Here is a 22,644-nt window from a genome sequence, read left to right on the forward strand (position 1 = left end):
GATACGGAAATAGTGACGTCATTGAGGCAGCCGTTACACACACATTCATTAGACATTAGACGTGAATAAGACGTTATTTTATAAAAACAAATGTCCACGGTGACGTGACCGTTTACATCTGGTGTAGTTTACCGTGTTTTAAACCGTTGGCGACGCGTCACAGCCGCGGGAGGGGGGGGCGGGGCTCGGTCCTGAAACCTACGTCATCGGCGTAAGTTACGTTCATCACGTGGTAACGTGAGCGAAGCTGCACGTCGGGTATTTCTTTGATTTTTGGTTGACTTTTTAAGCTAATTATTTACTAAAAACCATGAGTTTAGACACGCTCTTCCAACAAATCCTTCTAACTGAACAACAGCACAGTGAACTGACACAAAAAAACAGAAAAGGTATGCTTGCTTTGTCAACTTGTCTAACTAGCTTACATTCTAGCTTGCAACACAAGCTAGAAGCAATATGAATTATTAGCATGATTTCCCTCTTTTATCAACACCACATTTAAGTTTACAACCTGTCTGACGTTGGCTTTCTCCACATCTCTATTTCAGTCAAACTAGCCATCATCCAACTGAATGAGGATATCAAGAGCGCCACGGAGAAGAATGCAAAGACCTGCGAGGAGCTGGAGTCCAAGGTGACGTCATGACACGTTTTCTCTCTTTACCTATATCATGCTAATATGCCAATTATGAACACGTGTTTTCTTGTGACTGTAGGGCAAGTGATTGATTGTCTGACACAAAATGCAGCCCGACAATACACTTTAAATAGTTTTTAACATTCAAAAGGTTTAATTAGTGTTAACAGGATTTTACCAATTATTAATACTCTTTCATGGGAGGATAATGTGACTATTGCCTGTTTCATGGTAGCTTTCTGGTGAGTTGCGATGGAATCGCTCCTGACATTTGCTCAGCCTTGTCCTCTTTTGCATCGTGGCATATCGTTGTGTTTGACCTTGAACTGTGACTATACGTACACTAAATGTTCATCTGGGGTTCTTGCGTAAGGAGCGGTCACATCATGAAGGATTGGTTAATATTTTACCATCGCATCAGGAGGAAAATATAATTGTACTGCTTTTCCAGGATGGATTTGTAAAATTGGGATTGTTTTTAGTATTGCTTAAAATATAAATATATATATATATATACAGGGTTCGTACGGTCATGGAAAACCTGGAAAAGTCATAGAATTTTAAAATGGTCATTCCAGGCCTGGAAAAGTCATGGAAAAAACTTAAATCATAAATTTTTTGGAAAAGTAATGGAAATTTGTTATAATCACATGTTCATTTACGCCGAGTTTGAAATAATGTATATGTTTTTTAAAGAAAGACGCTCAAAATATAAGCCGCTCATCGCTACATTTTTTAAAATGTTCATGTTTATACCGATTTCAGTTTGGTCATGGAAAATTTGGTTAAAAGTCATGGAATTTTAAAATGGTCATTCCAGGCCTGTAAAACCCTGCATGGAAAAAACTTAAATCATATAAGTTTTGGAAAAGTCATGGAAGTGTTGTTATATTCACATGTTCATTTACGCCGAGTTTGAAATAATGTATATGTTTTTTAAAGAAAGACGCTCAAAATATAAGCCGGCGTACGCTCTCAATACGCTACATTTTTTAAAATGTTCATGTTTATACCGAGATTTCAGTTTGGTCATGGAAATTTGGTTAAAAGTCATGGAAAAGTCGTAGAAATCCATCGGTCAAAATGTGTAAGAACCCTGCATGGAAAAAACTTAAATCATATAAGTTTTGGAAAAGTCATGGAAGTGTTGTTATATTCACGTGTTAATTTACGCCGAGTTTTGAATAATTAATATGTTTTTGAAAGAAAGACGCTCAAAAACTAACAACATTTTCTAAATTGTTCATGTTTTTATCGATATTTCACTTTGGTCGTGGCAATCTGGTTTAAAGTCATGGAAAAGTCATGGAAATCCATCGGTCAAAATGTGTAAGAACCCTGTATATACACTACCGTTCAAAAGTTTGGCGTCATCCAGACAATTTCGTGTCTTCCATGAAAACTCACTTTTATTTATCAAATTAATTGAAAATTGAATAGAAAATATAGTCAAGACATTGACAAGGTTAGAAATAATGATTAATATTTGAAGCATTAATTTTGTTCTTCAAACTTCAAGCTCAAAGGAAGGCCAGTTGTATAGCTTATATCACCAGCATAACTGTTTTCAGCTGTGCTAACATAATTGCACAAGGGTTTTCTAATCAGATATTAGTCTTCAAAGGCGATTAGCAAACACAATGTACCATTAGAACACTGGAGTGATCGTTGATGGAAATGGGCCTCTATACACCTATGGAGATATTTCACTAGAAACCAGACGTTTCCACCTAGAATAGTCATTTACCACATTAACAATGTATCGTGTGTATTTTTGATTAATGTTATCTTTATTGAAAAAACAGTGCTTTTCTTTGAAAAATAAAGACATTTCTAAGTGACCCCAAACTTTTGAACGGTAGTGTATATATAGTTTAAATGTATCATGTTTTATCTGCAATCAAATGTACAGACCAGCTACGGCATTAATCGCTGTACCTTGGGCCTGCGTACAGTATTGGTGGCATTGACATACGAGGAAAAGAAGTGCATATTGGCATATTGATGAGCTGATCGGCTTTTATGATTTAAAACACTTAATCTCTCCCATTCGTTTTCATCAACGCTGCAAACTGCAAGTGCCGCTCGGAAAATCAATTGCTAATTTCCACCGGATAACATTAGAGAAACCTTTCAGCACGTGTGAGATATGATGTCGAAGGATCGTTGACCCCTCGGAAATCCCGCTCGCTTCTTCCTGCGCCCGCATAAGTGGACGTCCGATCAAAGGGGCAGATTACGCTTTTATTAGCAGAGCCGGCTGAATGCAGGGCCGAGTATTATCTCGCCTGAGAACACAGGACACTGACGCCTTGTTACCTTCGCATTGAAAATGCGGAAGGTCATGTTTTGATCGCCGTGTATTTGTATGCGTGCGTGCGTGTTATTCGCATAAGTCAAAAAGTATTAAACCGAATCGCATGAACTTTGGTGGGATGATTGGTTATTATCCGGGGACCATTTGATTAGATTATGGGATCGATCGGGTCAAAGGTCACGGTCAAGGTCATGAAAAGGTCAAAATCTTTTTTTTACCATTTATATCCAATTGGCATGCAACTAATGCCAAAATGTTCATAATTCAATGCCCAATCTTGTGATATGCAAAGGTATGCGCTCTACCGAGTGCCCGTTCTAGTTTTTTTATTCTCACCCCTTTGGAGTGGAATATCGAAGCGGTTCACATCAGATACGCGAGGCGTGTTTACAGCGCGGCGCGTGTGTGTTTACGGCTCTCGTGGCGTAACGTCTCACAGTTTACGAGAGCCGTCTTAAGATAATCACGCTGTTTAGAAAACTTGCGAGCCGATTGTGCTCGCCGCCACACGAGAAACCGTGAACTCACCTCCTTGACAGCTCGAGAAACAGACTGAAAAAAGTCGAGCCCGAGGCGTCTTTTTAAAGAGGCGCCCTCCGCATGAATTTACCCTCCCACGTAATTTGGCAATTTTCTATGCCTTGGGCTGTACCATGTAATCACAGTGGGGCGATGTGAGGCAAGGAGAAGTAAACAAGAAAAGTTTAAATGTATGTATGCATGTGTGTGTATATATATATATATTTATACATATATATATATATGTATATTTATATATATATGTATATATGTATATTTATATATATATGTATATATATATGTATATATATGTATTTATATATATATGTATATTTATATATATATATATATATAGTTAGAGAGAGATGTTGAAGAAGAAAAGAAACCTGTAACATGTCGCCTTTTTCATGATTTCCCCCTCAATTTAATTCCTCCCTCTGTGGCGTCGCTAACGTGTTTGAGGTCCCTCTCTCCGTGCGTTCGTTTCCTAACCGTCTTCTTGTGCTCCAGGCTCAGCGCTCGTCCGCGATGGAGCTGCATCGCGACCTGGCGAAGAAATGCGAAGTCCAGATGTTGAGGCAAATCGAGGAGATGCTCGTCCTGGGAAACCGACGACGGGACCGCCTCGTGGGTCGAAGCCGCCCGAATCGATATTCACATTTCGTGTCCCGTCGGTTGTGTGTGATATGAAAACACGGCCAGCTTTTTATCTCCTTTAGTCGGAGATAAGCTCTCTGATCGGTTCACCGTTTTGTGTCAGAGTGATGTCTTTCTTTTTTAACTTTACAGGGTTCATGGAAAAACATGCAAAAGTCATGGAATTTAAAAAATGGTTATTTTTAGGCCTGGAAAAATCCTTGATAAAAATTCAATCCCAAAAGTTTTGGAAAAGTCCTGGACATTTGTTATATTCATATGTTCATTTACACAGTTTGGTTAAAAGAATAAACATTTATATACATATATATTCTTTTAATCAAACTATTTTCTTTAAAGTTTGTTCTCATGTACACACCGAGATTTCACAAAATGTTTAGTCATGAAAATTTGGTTTAAAGTCCTAGAAAAGTTATGGAACTCCAGTGGTCAACATGTGTGTGAACCCTGCTTTCCATGTGCTAAATCTAATGCATTACTGGACTTCAGAAGATTCAGAAAGGCTGCAACTAACGCATGTTTTTCATAACCAAATTATATGTCAATATAACAATAACTTAGAATAGAAAGTATGAAATGGTATCAATTGGCTCTCGAAGAAGTCATCCAACTTGTATCGTCAACGATGCTGAGAGGAGCTTTGTATATTACGATTGTTGGACATCATCTGTCTTCTCATCCCAGGCCCAGACACAGTTGGAGGCGAAAGAGGAGGAGCAGAACTTCCTCCGAGAGGTCTCGAGGTTCAACGCAGACTTCAGCCTCCGCGCCAACGGAGGCGTGGCGTTGGCGAGCCGAGCGCACGGCGAGCTCCTGGAGCTGCAGAGGGAGCTGGCGTCGCTGCACGAAGGTCTTGTCCGTTGTGGTGTCGTCCCGGTAGACGGAGGTTGTGTAACTAAAACCATGCCGAAAAAGTCAGGAGCGTCAGTGTAGCGGCTGTAGTCGTACAATGAGAACAAGAGAGACTTCTTTTTATTTAAAGATCTGTCCATGCCAGTGTAGCAGGTATCTGATCAGTGTATCCATATGATCATAATGTGAACTGACTACTCCTCAATTATGAGTTTAATATTATATATATATATATATATGTGTGTGTGTATATATATATATATGTGTATATATATATATGTGTATATATGTATATATATATATAAATATATATGTGTATATATATATAACTATATATATAAATATATATATGTGTGTATATGTATGTATGTATGTATATATATTTATATATAAATTAATTTAATATTAATTATATATATTTATATATATATATTAATTAATTTATATATTCATATATAAATTAATTTAATATTAATTATATATTAATTAATTTATATATATAAATACATTAATTTAATATTAATTATATATATATATATTAATTGTGTATATATATATATTATGTATTAATTAATTTAATATATATTACATATTAATTAATTTATTATTATACATATTTATATATATTATATAAGAGCAGAGTATAAAAATTAGTGTTTTAAGAAGTTAAGATTTGTTTTAAGACGAGGATATAGGAAAGCTCTTGTTCAGTTGATTTGATCAATATGTTCAATCAACACATATTGTGTTGTCATTATTTGTACAGAAGTTGCCGTCCCCAATGGGTTTATACATATTATATAATATTTTCTCAAAGCCCGGCAACTTTTAATGACGAATTATACTGATCGGTTGTGAAGTGTTTTCATGAGTTTGAGGGTATCGCTCTCTTCACAGACGAGGACCGGTGTCTTCATGACGTGTATTTGATCTGGACTCCAGGGACTTTTCTTTATTGTCGTGTTAAAGTCAATCTTAAGAACAATGCCCACGTGGCGTTCCCTGGGAGTTGAGAACGCGTTTCTCTCCGGCGAGCAGCGAGAGTTCTCCCTGAACTTCAGCCCTCCCGACGATGACTGTCATCTTCTCAAATCATCCCGGAGGCCTAAATATAGAACCCCCCTCTCCGCCTTTCCCCTCCCCCGCCGGCAGAGATGGAGCTGATGAGCCGCGGGAACGCCGGCGTGCGCTCCGTGCGGAAGGAGCAGCGGGCGCTGCAGATCACGCTGCAGGGCCTGGACGCCGCGCAGAGAGGTGACCACTTCCTGTCCGTGGTTCTGAGAGAGCACACAGAACCATAACGGTTCTCAAACAGTTATTTAAAAGGCTTTGTGGTTCTATGAAGAACCATCCCCTACTGGAGGAACTTTTTTTTATGTGAGGCATCATTATAGGTTCTTTGAAGAGCTCTTTAAGCAACTGGTTCTTTAAAGAACCCTGGTGTGAAACGTTCTTTGTGGAACCGGAATCGGTGCCTTAAAGAACCATTTTTAACGTTCTTTGAGACACCATTATAGGTTCTTTGAGGAACTTTTTAAGCAAATGGTTCTTTAAAGAACCCTGGTTTGAAAAGGTTCTTTGTGGAACCATAAATGGTGCCTTGAGAACCATTTTTTTAAGGTTCTTTAAGAAAACTTTATAGGTTCTTTGAAGAACTCTTTAAGGAAATGGTTCTTTAAAGAACCCTGGTTTGAAAGGTTCTTTGTGGAACCGGAATCGGTGCCTTAAAGAACCATTTTTAAGGTTCTTTAAGAAAACCTTATAGGTTCTTTGAAGAACTATTTCAGCAAAAGGTTCTTTAAAGAACCTTGGTGTGAAAGGTTCTTTGTGGAACCGGAAATGGTGCCTTAAAGAACCATTTTTAACGTTCTTGGAGACACCATTATAGGTTCTTTGAGGAACTTTTTAAGCAAATGGTTCTTTAAAGAACCCTGGTTTGAAAGGTTCTTTGTGGAACCGGAAATGGTGCCTTAAAGAACCATTTCTAAGGTTCTTTAAGAAAACCTTATAGGTTCTTTGAAGAACTATTTAAGCAAAAGGTTCTTTAAAGAACCTTGGTGTGAAAGGTTCTTTGTGGAACCGGAAATGGTGCCTTAAAGAACCATTTTTAACGTTCTTGGAGACACCATTATAGGTTCTTTGAGGAACTTTTTAAGCAAATGGTTCTTTAAAGAACCCTGGTTTGAAAGGTTCTTCGTGGAACCATAAATGGTGCCTTGAGAACCATTTTTTAAAGGTTCTTTAAGAAAACTTTATAGGTTCTTTGAAGAACTCTTTTAAGGAAATGGTTCTTTAAAGAACCCCCGGTTTGGAAGGTTCTTTGTGGAACCAAACATGGTTCTTCTATGTCATCGCTCTAAAGAACTATTTTTGGGTTCCTGATCGCGCCTTCATTTTTTAAATTTGATACAAACATGAAGTGTGTTTCTGGGTTCAACTCCAGGTGTGAAGGCGGGTCAGAGGGTCTCTGCTCACGCCTCCACACACACACACACACACACACACACACACACACACACACACACACACACACACACACACAGTCTCAGCCGGAAGCCATGCAGCAGGTTTGAGCGTGTTTTGGAATGAACACAGCGCTGCAGTAATATAAATAAAAGCCACAGTGCTGCGGCTGTGTTGCTCCAGGCTTTTTGACGACTCGGTGCTCTCCGGGAGTAATCGGTCCGTGAGCAGGAGAGGTGAAGTGCCTTGTGGGGGGGGGGGGGGGGGTACGATGCAATCCTGGCCCCATTGACTCAGTCCCGTTGTGTGCCATCTTTTTTTTTCATGGCTGCAGACCTGGACCGGCAGCTGGCCGGAGCCGAAGCCACGACGCACGCTCTGCAGGCGGAGAGCCTGTTGGTGGGGCGGAGGCCGCTCACTGACGCCACCTGTCTGAGGTGAGTGCCTCCACCTGTCTGAGCTGAGTGCCTCCACCTGTCTGAGCTGAGTGCCTCCACCTGTCTGAGGTGAGTGTCTCCACCTGTCTGAGGTGAGTGTCTCCACCTGTCTGAGGTGAGTGTCTCCACCTGTCTGAGGTGAGTGTCTTCACCTGTCTGAGGTGAGTGCCTCCACCTGTCTGAGGTGAGTGCCTCCACCTGTCTGAGGTGAGTGCCTCCACCTGTGCCTCCACCTGTCTGAGCTGAGTGTCTCCACCTGTCTGAGGTGAGTGCCTCCACCTGTCTGAGGTGAGTGTCTCCACCTGTCTGAGGTGAGTGTCTCCACCTGTCTGAGCTGAGTGTCTCCACCTGTCTGAGCTGAGTGTCTCCACCTGTCTGAGGTGAGTGCCTCCACCTGTCTGAGGTGAGTGTCTCCACCTGTCTGAGGTGAGTGTCTCCACCTGTCTGAGGTGAGTGTCTCCACCTGTCTGAGGTGAGTGTCTCCACCTGTCTGAGGTGAGTGCCTCCACCTGCCTGAGGTGAGTGCCTCCACCTGTCTGAGGTGAGTGTCTCCACCTGTCTGAGGTGAGTGCCTCCACCTGTCTGAGGTGAGTGTCTCCACCTGTCTGAGGTGAGTGCCTCCACCTGTCTGAGGTGAGTGCCTCCACCTGTCTGAGGTGAGTGTCTCCACCTGTCTGAGGTGAGTGTCTCCACCTGCCTGAGGTGAGTGCCTCCACCTGTCTGAGGTGAGTGTCTCCACCTGTCTGAGGTGAGTGCCTCCACCTGTCTGAGGTGAGTGCCTCCACCTGTCTGAGGTGCGTGTCTCCACCTGTCTGAGGTGAGTGTCTTCACCTGTCTGAGGTGAGTGCCTCCACCTGTCTGAGGTGAGTGTCTCCACCTGTCTGAGGTGAGTGTCTCCACCTGCCTGAGGTGAGTGTCTCCACCTGTCTGAGCTGAGTGCCTCCACCTGTCTGAGGTGAGTGTCTCCACCTGCCTGAGGTGAGTGTCTCCACCTGCCTGAGGTGAGTGTCTCCACCTGTCTGAGCTGAGTGCCTCCACCTGTCTGAGGTGAGTGTCTCCACCTGCCTGAGGTGAGTGTCTCCACCTGTCTGAGGTGAGTGCCTCCACCTGTCTGAGGTGAGTGTCTCCACCTGTCTGAGGTTCATTGTTTGACACACATATCTAGACTGCTGTTTGATCAATGTTTATTTTCTTTGCAGGTTCCTTTCTTTTTCAGAAAACAAAGTGAAAAATTGAAATAAAATAAAAATACAACGTATTCGTTGAAAATCAGTCAAATGTATTGATTAACATGCATTCAGCACACACTTAATGTTCATAGCCAAAGCTTAAACGGTTATGGCATGTGGAGCAGCTCTGTGTTAACTGTCTGTCTTCTCTTTCCACAAACATCTATAAAGAAAACGCATATTAAGGTTTTATCTCTTTTGTTGACAAGTGCTTCCTAAAAATGCAACTTAATTGAGTTTATTTTGTATAGCCCATTATCAAAAATTACACATTGGCCTCAGAGGGCTTTACAAACTGCACACATAGACATCCCTGTCCGAGGACCTCACATCGGAGATATGTACAACACAATCTAAAATCTACACACAATGCATTGCGAGTAAATGCATTAAAATGTGGAGCAAGACGTACAGACGCTAGCCTCTTTACTAGCGTGTTAGCTCCTTAACACAGAAGTCAATGGAGCAGCGTTAGCTCGCGTTAGCACGAACTCGACTTTATTTGACTTCGCCGAGCTATTCTTTCAACTTTGTGCAGATTTACGTAATTTGTTAACTCAATATAGTGATTGCCTTTCATCTCGTTTTAGGACGCATCAACACTGACCAATATTATACTTCGATTTAGAGACAACAGTAGTGCCAGCTTCTCCTTTTTTACGTAAAATGTTCGCTCCGTTTCCGGTTTCCTGTGTGTGATCCAGGGGGCGGGGCGGTTAAATCCCAATCTGCGGTATCAGGATCACTCTGATCCAATCCCATAACGTTTTGAAATACCGGGATGGATCAGGTTGATCCGTGGCTGAGGACAGGGGGATCTGGTTATCCGGATCATTCTGATCTGGATTACAAGTTTTGAAATACCGGCCCCAGGAGTAAACCAAGTGGCAAAACGGACCAAAACCGAATGGAACGGCGTTGAGCGACTGAGCGGCTCGGTTAGAAGAAGCTTCCTGCTGTTTCTAATAATTCTGGTTGAGCACCGGTGCCGTTTAGTTGGTCGTCTTCTCTCCCGCCCGGCGCCGCGTTGTTTTCTTCATAAAACCGAGGAAATTCATCGGACCTCGGTTTCCTCGTGGTGCCAAACGGAGGGAATCGCACCGTCGACCAACGCGGGAGGTGTTTATTCACGGGGCGCAGAGGTGAATCATACTGAGTGGACCAGTGAGCCCACCCGTCAGTGTCTCTCTCGCTCTCTCTCTCTCTCTCTGGTATCCTGCTGGCTGGAGTCCACGTCCAGAAGTGTAAATAACAGCATTAGGAACATTTAGCTTAATTAAGGCTTTGATCTATGGTGAATTTCATTCAGTCAACAAGTGGAGAGAAAGAAGAAGAAGAAGAAGAGAGGAAACTGAGGCCTATGTGATTGATGCAGGGAGTGGGGGGGGGGGGGTTAAGTATTTACACTGAATGCTTATGCAGCGAAAAACTAAGAACTGCCTTTCGATTTATTTACTTCTTTTTCGTTTCAAACGTGATTTATGATTCTACCAAACAAACTGTAGAGGAACGTGTAAGCAGCGAACATCTGAGTCTGAGCGAGAAATGTATAGTAGTTAATAGAATATACATACACATACACACACACACCACACACACACACACACACACACACACACACACACACACACACATACACACACACACATACACACACACACACACATACATACACACATACATACATACATACAAACACACACACACACACATACACACATACACACATACACATACACACATACACACATACATATACACACATACACACATGCATACACATACATACACACATGCATACACACACATACATGCATACATACACACATGCATACACATGCATAAACATACAAACAAATACATGCATACACATACATACACACACCCACAAACATACATACACACACACACACACATATACACACACGCATGCATACACACACATATGCAGGCATGCATACAAACATACATACACACACACACACATTGCATACACACATGCATGCATACACATATGCAGGCATGCATACATGCATACATACACACACATACACATACAAACACATACATGATACACACACATACATACACACACATACATGGATATACACACACGCATGCATACACACACATATGCAGGCATGCATACAAACATACACACACACACATATACACGCATGCATACACACATGCATGCATACACATATGCAGGCATGCATACATACATACATACACACACATACAAACACATACATGATACACACACACATACATGCACACACACAAACAAACATACGTACACACACATACGTACATACACGCATACATACACACACATGTGTACTGAATCAAATACACTGCGTAACATTTCCATCAATATAACAGATATTTCTCAACAGTCAGAGAACGATGTGCGCGTGACGTCAAACGAATGAGCAGAAAACCTGAAGAGGAAGACGGAGCCGACGCTCGTCTGAGTGTCAAGAATCCTTTTTAAATCGAGCGTCTTCGTTGGATGTTGGTTCAACACGAGTTTCCAAAGCAACGGTCGTGATGTAACCATGGCAACGGAGACTCCTACATCTGCAATAGGTGTTTAATTGGGTTTTAGATCTGTTACCATAATGGCCGTCCATTGTATGCCCCCATGGACTAACGTATCACATTTCCCTCCATGGTCACCCGTGGATGTATCTGTGGAAAGAGCAGCTCGCTACACAGGAAGCAGTAATGAGCTTTCTGGTCACTCGTCAAGCGCGACACAAAGCCAGGCGGCATAACTTAAAACTAGTTAATGATACAGCAGTCGATCTACACATATCGAAGCTGTACCTTTTTATTTTTTGACGGTGCGTGGGAGAACAGGGAGAACGAGAAAGCGACGCACACGAGAAATAAAGCTCGGGTCCAAATTACGGGTCCGAAAAGAAAAGAAGGCCCGTCGTCATATACGGACATCCAGGTGGAGAACAGAATGGAGACGAGCGGGGGGGGAGGGGGGCGCCCACAAAGAGACTTTCCTCTATTTAATTAAAAGACTGGAGATCAATAGCGTTCCAGGAAGGAAGGGAAGGAAGCAAGGAAAGGGGGTCATCGCTCGCGCTGGTGCCACTACTTTGGATCATGTCTCCTCTACGATTCGATGGATGTGAAGTGATTGGAGGTTTTTGCATTCATTTACTGTCACCCCCCCCCCCCCCCCCCCACAGTATTTAATTCGAGACGTCCTGACGAGGCACATTTCATAATCCTTTGTCAGTTTTATTTCTGTATTTAGCTCATCCTTGTTTATTGTCCTTCGACGCCTCTCCCCCCCCCCTTAACTCACGCATGTGGGTAGCGTGTCCCGTTCCATCCATCAGCCTCGTTAAACGTGCTCTTCATTCCCCCCCCCACCCACCCCAGGGGGCTTATTAGCCGCAGGAAGTGCTGAGGATGTGGCTTCGGGGGGGTTGGGGGGGCAGCTCCTCCCAGTCAATCGTATGATGGTCCATTTCCGAGCCGCGAGCCATCAATCCCGCCTCTTTATTTAACTCTCCCCGCTTATTGATTGTCGGAGAATTGAACGCGTGTCGATCTGAACGAGTGCTACAGTCATTTAAAAAATGTTCAGTGTGCAAAACGGGGGCGGCGGCCATTGTAGATCGCTCACTGTCGCGCACTCGAACATAAAGAAATGTTTCTGGATGTGCTGCGTTGTTATATATGAAGGCTCACCTCGATACCCCCCCCCCCCCCTCCCAAAAAACTAATAAAGTGTCTTGCTTTTTGTAAATGTCATTATACCGTCTGAACAAAACAAAAAAACACAGGATGCTCGCCCTGAAAAAAAAAATGTGATTTGTAAGTTCCCCGCAGAAGAGCAAAGTTTGAAACGCCGCTGTTGGTTCTCCGACTGAGAGAGCAATTTGAGCTCGCCTGTTTTATTGTTTCATTAACTTCCAATAAAAGAAGAAGATGAGGTTCGATTCACGTGCGGCTCCGTATGGATCTGTTCAAAGCACCTGCCGGCGCTTTTTAAATCACAGGCGAGGCGTCCGTTCTTCTTTGTTTTTTCAGAAACAAACTCAACGCTGAGTAATGCAATTTAATTTGTGTTTCATGAAGTTATGGCATGAAAGAGTAACTTTTTGGGAGCAGATGGCGGAAGAAGTTTGCCCGTGTGCTCCTTTCTCGTCTAGATATATTTGTGTCAAACAATGAACTTTGGGAGCAGTGACACTTCGGCTGGTCCAACCTTTTCATGTAATCTCCCTCAAATCCACCTCTGAGGTGGGATCAGGATAATCCTGATTTTTAGGATCAAACTGATCCAGATTTCCCACCAAAGTTTTGAAATACTCAACAGCAGTGTTTAATCCGGATAAAAGGCAGGATTGGATTACCAAATCCGAATCTGAATCTTCAGGATCAGATTTGCTTTGAAATACCCGTTTTTGGGATCTGATCAGGATTTAATCCAATCCAGGAGGATTAATCCTGGTGGATAATTTTGAAATACCGGCCCCAGATGATCAATCTCCCTCCCTCTAACTGCTCCCAAAGTTCGTTGTTTGACACACATATAGCTAGACTGCTGTTTGATCAATGTTTATTTTCTTTGCAGGTTCCTTTCTTTTTCAGAAAACAAAGTGAAAAATTGAAGTAAAAAAAAAATACAACGTATTCGTTGAAAATCAGTCAAATGTATTGATTAACATGCATTCAGCACACACACTTAATGCTCATAGCCAAAGCTTAAACGGTTATGGCATGTGGAGCAGCTCTGTGTTAACTGGCTGTCTTCTCTTTCCACAAACATCTATAAAGAAAACGCATATTAAGGTTTTATCTATTTTGTTGACAAGTGTTTCCTAAAAATGCAACTTAATTGAGTTTATTTTGTATAGCCCATTATCACAAATTACACATTGGCCTCAGAGGGCTTTACAAACTGCACACATAGACATCCCTGTCCGAGGACCTCACATCGGAGATATGTACAACACAATCTAAAATCTACACACAATGCATTGCGAGTAAATGCATTAAAATGTGGAGCAAGACGTACAGACGCTAGCCTCTTTACTAGCGTGTTAGCTCCTTAACACAGAAGTCAATGGAGCAGCGTTAGCTCGCGTTAGCACGAACTCGACTTTATTTGACTTCGCCGAGCTATTCTTTCAACTTTGTGCAGATTTACGTAATTTGTTAACTCAATATAGTGATTGCCTTTCATCTCGTTTTAGGACGCATCAACACTGACCAATATTATACTTAGATTTAGAGACAACACTAGTGCCAGCTTCTCCTTTTTTACGTAAAATGTTCGCTCCGTTTCCGGTTTCCTGTGTGTGATCCAGGGGGCGGGGACGGATTTGGAAATCCCAATCTGCCGGTATCAGGATCACTCTGATCCAATCCCGCAACGTTTTGAAATACCGGGATGGATCAGGTTGATCCGTGGCTGAGGACAGGGGGATCTGGTTATCCGGATCATTCTGATCTGGATTACAAGTTTTGAAATACCGGCCCCAGGAGTAAACCAAGTGGCAAAACGGACCAAAACCGAATGGAAACGCGGCGTTGAGCGACTGAGCGGCTCGGTTAGAAGAAGCTTCCTGCTGTTTCTAATAATTCTGGTTGAGCACCGGTGCCGTTTAGTTGGTCGTCTTCTCTCCCCGCCGGCGCCGCGTTGTTTTCTTCATAAAACCGAGGGGAAATTCATCGGCCTCGGTTTCCCCTCGTGGTGCCAAAACGGAGGGAATCGCACCGTCGACCAACGCGGGAGGTGTTTATTCACGGGGCGCAGAGGTGAATCATACTGAGTGGACCAGTGAGCCCACCCGTCAGTGTCTCTCGCTCTCTCTCGCTCTCTCTCTGGTATCCTGCTGGCTGGAGTCCACGTCCAGAAGTGTAAATAACAGCATTAGGAACATTTGGCTTAATTAAGGCTTTGATCTATCGTGAATTTCATTCAGTCAACAAGTGGAGAGAAAGAAGAAGAAGAAGAGAGGAAACTGAGGCCTATGTGATTGATGCAGGGAGGGGGGGGGGGGGGGTTAAGTATTTACACTGAATGCTTATGCAGCGAAAAACTAAGAACTGCCTTTCGATTTATTTACTTCTTTTTCGTTTCAAACGTGATTTATGATTCTACCAAACAAACTGTAGAGGAAACGTAGAGCAGCGCGAACATCTGAGTCTGAACGGAGAAATGTACAACAGTTAACAGAATACATGCGTACATACATATACACACACATACATATACATGTATACATACACACGCACACACACACACATACATACATGCATACATATACACACATACACACACACACATACATACATGCATACATATACACACACATACACACACATACAAATACACACACATACACACACACATACATATACACACATACACACACACATACAAACACACACATACATGCATACATACACACACATACACACGCATGCATAAACATACAAACAAATACATGCATACACATACATACACACACCCACAAACATACACACACACACACATATACACACACGCATGCATACACACACATATGCAGGCATGCATACATACATACATACACACACATACACATACAAACACATACATGATACACACACACATACATGGATACACACACATACATGCACACACACACACATACATACATACACGCATACATACACACACATGTGTACTGAATCAAATACACTGCGTAACATTTCCATCAATATAATCGATATTTCTCAACAGTAAGAGAAAGATGTGCGCGTGACGTCAAACGAATGAGCAGAAAACCTCAAGAGGAAGACGGAGCCGACGCTCGTCTGAGTATCAAGAATCCTTTTTAAATCGAGCGTCTTCGTTGGATGTTGGTTCAACACGAGTTTCCAAAGCAACGGTCGTGATGTAACCATGGCAACGGAGACTCCTACATCTGCAATAGGTGTTTAATTGGGTTTTAGATCTGTTACCATAATGGCCGTCCATTGTATGCCCCCCCCCCCCCCCCCCCATGGACTAACGTATCAGACTTCCCTCCATGGTCACCCGTGGATGTATCTGTGAAAAGAGCAGCTCGCTTCACAGGAAGCAGTAATGAGCTTTCTGGTCACTCGTCAAGCGCGACACAAAGCCGGGCGGCATAACTTAAAACTAGTTAATGATACAGCAGTCAATCTACACATATCGAAGTTGTACCTTTTTATTTTTTGACGGTGCGTGGGAGAACAGGGAGAAAGAGAAAGCGACGCACACGAGAAATAAAGCTCGGGTCCAAATTACGGGTCCGAAAAGAAAAGAAGGCCCGTCGTCATATACGGACATCCAGGTGGAGAACAGAATGGAGACGAGCGGGGGGGGAGGGGGGCGCCCACAAAGAGACTTTCCTCTATTTAATTAAAAGACTGGAGATCAATAGCGTTCCAGGAAGGAAGGGAAGGAAGCAAGGAAAGGGGGTCATCGCTCGCGCTGATGCCACTACTTTGGATCATGTCTCCTCTACGATTCGATGGATGTGAAGTGATTGGAGGTTTTTGCATTCATTTACTGTCACATCCCCTCCTCCCCCCACAGTATTTAATTCGAGACATCCTGACAAGGCACATTTCATAATCCTTTGTCAGTTTTATTTCTGTATTTCGCTCATCCTTGTTTATTGTCCTTCGACGCCTCTCCCCCCCCCCTTAACTCACGCATGTGGGTAGCGTGTCCCGTTCCATCCATCAGCCTCGTTAAACGTGCTCTTCATTCCCCCCCCCACCCACCCCAGGGGGCTTATTAGCCGCAGGAAGTGCTGAGGATGTGGCTTCGGGGGGGTTGGGGGGGCAGCTCCTCCCAGTCAATCGTATGATGGTCCATTTCCGAGCCGCGAGCCATCAATCCCGCCTCTTTATTTAACTCTCCCCGCTTATTGATTGTCGGAGAATTGAACGCGTGTCGATCTGAACGAGTGCTACAGTCATTTAAAAAATGTTCAGTGTGCAAAACGGGGGCGGCGGCCATTGTAGATCGCTCACTGTCGCGCACTCGAACATAAAGAAATGTTTCTGGATGTGCTGCGTTGTTATATATGAAGGCTCACCTCGATACGCCCTCCCAAAAAACTAATAAAGTGTCTTGCTTTTTGTAAATGTCATTATACCGTCTGAACAAAACAAAAAAACACAGGATGCTCGCCCTGGAAAAAAAAATGTGATTTGTAAGTTCCCCGCAGAAGAGCAAAGTTTGAAACGCCGCTGTTGGTTCTCCGACTGCGAGAGAGCAATTTGAGCTCGCCTGTTTTATTGTTTCATTAACTTCCAATAAAAGAAGAAGATGAGGGTTCGGATTCACGTGCGGCTCCGTATGGATCTGTTCAAAGCACCTGCCGACGCTTTTTAAATCACAGGCGGAGGCGTCCGTTCTTCTTTGTTTTTTTTTCAGAAACAAACTCAACGCTGAGTAATGCAATTTAATTTGTGTTTCATGAAGTTATGGCATGAAAGAGTAACTTTTGGGAGCAGATGGCGCGGAAGAAGTTTGCCCGTGTGCTCCTTTCTCGTTGGAGGAAAGATACTCAAACGTCGCAAAGTCCCTACTTCCTGTTAGCTTGGAGCTAACAACACATCCTTCTGGGGGTTGTGTTTATAGCACCTTTCAAAACCAGTGATTACACACTTTTCCCCCCTCTTTTTTTTTTTATGAAACACGTTTCAAACACAAAAACTAAAAGCCAAGAGAAAACTAAGAATGTCGTAAAACACAAAGAAAATTGCAGAAAGGCGACTTTTTTACAATTGGAAGAAAAAACTCGGGTCATTCAGTGTTCGTAGCCATAGCAACAGTAGCTCAGAGGTAATCCACTATCGTATATACACCGACATTAGACAAAATGTTTGGAAATTTGTTTAAGTCCTGGAAATCCATTGGTCAACATGTGTATGAACCCTGTTTAAAGCGCCTTTCAAAACCCTGTTTCCACGCTTTCATTTATTATTTTATTTACATTAAAACACGTTTAAAACACAAAGAAACTAAAAGCCAAGAGAAAACTCACAATGTCGTAAAACACAAAGAAAATCTGAAACGATACAGGTGATTATACACTTTAAGAAACCCTACTGAGTGTGATATTCCATCTCTGCCAACAGGTCCACCTAAATGCTACACTGTACCTTTAAGATATGATTTTTCATTTTAAATGTTACAGCAATCTTGATACCAGTTGTTGGAGCTATTTATTTTGATAATATTGTTTAATCATTGCCTATTTAGGTTATATATTTTGATATGTTAGAAGAGCTTTTTTCTTATAGTTTTAGTTTAATACATTGTGATTGTTTTAATATATTTTTAGTCTTGGTTCACTGATTGGGTAACACTGGGCCCCTGTGGTTATATGTAGGTGTGGGTAGCTTCAGGACCAGCATGCACCGGGGTGGCTTATGGGTTTTTACCAGTACACGAGAGGCAGTGTCAGCATTTTGTTAGTTCTTTTTGTTTGTTTAGTAAACAAATCCTTTGAATAATGGAATAAGGAAATGGAAATTACTTTCTTAACTCAGCGCAGCGTTAACTCCAAAACCCCCACGGTGCGTCAGTGGCAATTCAATATATAGTTGTTCTTGATTTATTGGACAAATGGCCACTACACTAGTATTAAACGAGCCTGCCATGTTTAATTTGACCAGAGTAAACTACTCGTTAGCTAATTTGACCAGCGTAAATTACTCGTTAGCTAATTCGACGAGAGTAAACCACTCGTTAGCTAATTCGACAAGAGTAAACTACTCGTTAGCTAATTTGACCAGCGTAAACTACTCGTTAGCTAATTTTACCAGCGTAAACTACTCGTTAGCTAATTTGACCAGAGTAAACTACTCATTAGCTAATTTTACCAGCGTAAACTACTCGTTAGCTAATTTGACCAGAGTAAACTACTCGTTAGCTAATTTGACCAGCGTAAACTACTCATTAGCTAATTTTACCAGCGTAAACTACTCGTTAGCTAATTTGACCAGCGTAAACTACTCGTTAGATTAACAGCTGCACATATACTTAAATTAGTTGTATTCAGAGCTAAATAACTTCCTTGAGCATCTTTTTTCGTATTAAACGAGCCTGCCATGTTTAATTTTACCAGAGTAAACTACTCGTTAGCTAATTTTACCAGCGTAAACTACTCATTAGCTAATTTGACCAGCGTAAACTACTCGTTAGCTAATTTGACCGGCGTAATCTACTAGTTAGCCAATTTGACGAGAGTAAACTACTCGTTAGCTTAACAGCTGCACATATACATAAATGTGTTGTATTTAGAGCTAAATAACTTCCATGAGCATCTTTTTTTCTACCATTTGATCTCCTCGTGTCGGTCCACAGTCCAGGAGACTTTTTAAAACTCAACTCTCAAACTAATTGTACGTTTCTCCAGCGAGCGTTTGGTTCATCGTGCACGTAAACATGCCGAAGCGGAACATCGGAACACGTCCAAACTGGAGGCCTCTGGAGAAAGCTGGTTTAGTATCTGAAGCTGGTTTATTATTTTCTAAAGAGTCAGGATTTATTATCCGTGAGCGTTTATGTCGCAACGCGCGACGTATAAACGTTTCATGTTGTTTATTTAGCTTTCTGGCGGATTCACCACAACAGCAAGACATCAACAAGGAAAGCGACACAGACAAAAACAACGTGTTTTGCTTTCATGAGGTTTTTCTCTTTTTTCTTCCATTTGCTGACATTGTGTTTCAATTATTTATGTTTCTCCCAGGATGAGGAAGGAGCTGGAGACGCACAAAGAAGGAGAGCTGGAGATTCTGCGGGAGGCGCTCAGCTCCGAGATCGACTTCCTGAAGTCCGTGAGTTGTGAACAAAAGCCCCAAATAACCCCATGAAAGGTTTATTGTTTTGTCATTGCCGTTTTTTTGTATCTGCCTTCTTGGTTTTGATGTATGCCTTTTTATAATTTATTGTTTGAATAATTTATGTTTGAATCTACTTCCTCTTTGAGATAAATCGGTCTTTTATTTTGAAAGGTTAAAAGGAAGCGCACATTTCTATTATGTTGAAATACGAACTTGACGGTACGGCGACAGACGTTACGGACGGAAGCGCATTTTATAAAAGGTTTAATAGTTTTAATCGAGCCGTATGAGGCTGACGCTCGTAAGGAGGGGATAGTTTATTAGTTTAAATTAATGTGTTGTCACCTAATGAAAGAAAATAAAGGAATTTCACCAGCAGTAAGTCGTCACACCAATTCATATACAGGGATCCATTATTTATATATATATATATAAATATATACAAGACATCCAGAAAAATTAGAATATATTGTGATGAGTTCTTTTTTTTCTGTAATGCGATGATTAAAACAAATCTCTCATGCATTCTGGATTAAACTAAAATCAACTGATATTGCAAAAACTTCTTTTATTCTTGTTGCTGAGCTATGGCACACTTAAGAAAAAAAAAATCCTATCTCTAAATATTAGAATATCATGAAAAAGTATACTAGTAGGGTATTAAACAAATCACTTGAATTGTCTAATTAACTCGAAACACCTGCAAGGGTTTCCTGAGCCTTGACAAACACTCAGCTGTTATAAATCTTTTTTTTTACTTGGTCTGAGAAATAATAAAATTTTATGATATTAGATTTTTTTTTTCTGTTGCAAGCCAGCATAAATTTAATAGAATAAAAGGTAAAAATATGCAATATTTGTAATGAATCCAGAAAGCATGACATTTTTTTTTTTTTTTTTGTTTTTAAATAAATAAAGAACTTTATCACAATATATATGCATGTCTGTCAAACGTTGTCATGCACTTGCTGTTTAAAATATATATATAATAATATATATACTGTATATATATACAATATTTATAAATAAATATTATATATATGTATACGGATCCCTGTATATGAATTGGCGTTTCTTTAAATATATATATATTTCACAGATATTCTGTGGTGCGACACGTCGTTATTCCTTTTAACTGTACTACCAGGATGAAGGAAGTAATACAAAAATTTTTTTTATTCATGCTCGCTCTGTAGTGGGCTCTTTGAAAGCTTTTGTTTAGTCTTTCTCTCTCTCTCTTTTTTCTTCTTCTTTTCTATCAGCGAAATGTGGACGGCAGCCAAGGAAGGGAGCAGCGTTAGGTTGGGAACACGGGGTCACGCGGGGTCACGGGTTGTCTCCGCCCTTACTGAACTAACGTGAATATGAAGGAAGCAGCAAACGGAGCGAGGTAATCGAGGTGTGATTGTGTTCTGTTCACTTTAAAAGTTTCATGAATGAAGCGCCTGTGACCGATTTTTATTTTCCCAAATCACAATGTTCTGTTTCAACTAGTTTGCTTGAATGAGAAATGTTGCTCTTGATTTATGTGCACGAGACAAACAGCATGGAACAACTTGTACAACATGCACCACATGCACCACATGCATTTCATTGCTCCGAGACAGGCGTTCAGAAAGTGGTTGTGTATCGCCCACTAGTGGACAGAGAGGCACATTGCCGCTCTCGGGGTCCTTGAGTCATGACAGAATCTTACAGACTGAATTTAAATCTAGATGCAACTTGAATTTGTTCCTAAACGTAATTTCTGTAAACCGGCCATTTCAAAGAGATGCATGTCTGTCAAACGTTGTCATGCACTTGCTGTTGAAAATATATTCACATGTAAAATACTTTAATAAATGAGAGAAAATAAATGCATTTAGGTGTTTTTTTCCCTCCATTTTTCTACAAATATAATGCATGCAAGCCTTTTATGAGATGTAACCTCATAACATATGGAGGACTTAAAATGTATTAGTATAATTAAATAAATAAATGCATGAATAAATACAGGAATAAATAAATGAATGCTTAAATAAATGTGTAAATAAATAAAAGAATAAATAAATAAATGCTTAAATAAATGTATGAATACAAGAATAAATAACTAAAGGCTTAAATAAATATAAATGTGTAAATAAATAAATACAAGAATAAATAAATAAATGCTTAAATAAATGTATAAATAAATACAAGTTATACCTAAACAGGACATCATTAAATAAATCTATTTCCACATTTCTGTTTTTCTTCATTCATTTCTGTGTCTATTGCTGTGTCCACACATATTTCTTCATTTATTTATGCGTGACATTTATGTGTCCTTGTATGCAAATGAGCTGGGGCGGTCCGAACCTCATTGCTAAACAGGATTTATTAGGTTATTCCTGTATTTATTCATGCATTTAGTCCTGGATTTATTTATCCTCCATAATAGTAAGGCTACAATAATAACACAAACATTCAGGCTCCCTCGTGTGGCTCAAAGGTGCACTGCAGTTGGACATGTTCAAAGACCATCGAAGAAAATTCAAATGTATTTGCTAATAAGAATAAAATCTCCTACACACCCCCCCCCCCCCCCTGAGGGACTGGTGTGAAGGTTTCATGACCAGCAAGAACCATCAAAGGAGAATAAATGTTGTTGTTGTCTTGTTGTCTGCCTCCTAATGAGAGGAGTGTGACGGTACAGTTTAC

The 22,644-nt window shown here is 41.2% G+C and overlaps 1 protein-coding gene across 2 annotated transcripts; it reads left to right on the forward strand.

The window, feature by feature from the left end:
- The first annotated feature begins 249 nt into the window (after positions 1-249).
- ccdc172 (coiled-coil domain containing 172) lies at positions 250-21,834 on the forward strand. Of its 2 annotated transcripts, XM_056435743.1 has the most exons (8): positions 250-389; positions 549-634; positions 3,984-4,100; positions 4,815-4,980; positions 6,135-6,236; positions 7,780-7,882; positions 19,872-19,959; positions 21,228-21,834. In XM_056435743.1, the coding sequence occupies exons 1-8, from the start codon at positions 311-313 to the stop codon at positions 21,264-21,266; spliced, it is 780 nt and encodes a 259-aa protein (XP_056291718.1). In that variant the 5' UTR covers positions 250-310; the 3' UTR covers positions 21,267-21,834. The 2 variants fall into 2 exon arrangements, with proteins under 2 accessions (XP_056291718.1, XP_056291719.1); XM_056435744.1 differs by lacking the exon at positions 3,984-4,100.
- The last annotated feature ends 810 nt before the right edge of the window (positions 21,835-22,644 follow it).

The sequence above is a fragment of the Pseudoliparis swirei genome, chromosome 17 (genome assembly GCF_029220125.1).
Source record: "Pseudoliparis swirei isolate HS2019 ecotype Mariana Trench chromosome 17, NWPU_hadal_v1, whole genome shotgun sequence".
Taxonomy (NCBI): domain Eukaryota; kingdom Metazoa; phylum Chordata; class Actinopteri; order Perciformes; family Liparidae; genus Pseudoliparis; species Pseudoliparis swirei.

What these genes read in the sequence shown, in the direction of transcription:
- ccdc172 (XM_056435743.1), top strand. Translation starts at nt 311, where the DNA reads ATGAGTTTAGACACGCTCTTCCAACAAATCCTTCTAACTGAACAACAG. An exon ending in GCGAGGAGCTGGAGTCCAAG is followed by an intron (nt 635 to 3,983) that starts GTGACGTCATGA and finishes CTTGTGCTCCAG; the next exon opens with GCTCAGCGCTCGTCCGCGAT. An exon ending in ACCGACGACGGGACCGCCTC is followed by an intron (nt 4,101 to 4,814) that starts GTGGGTCGAAGC and finishes TTCTCATCCCAG; the next exon opens with GCCCAGACACAGTTGGAGGC.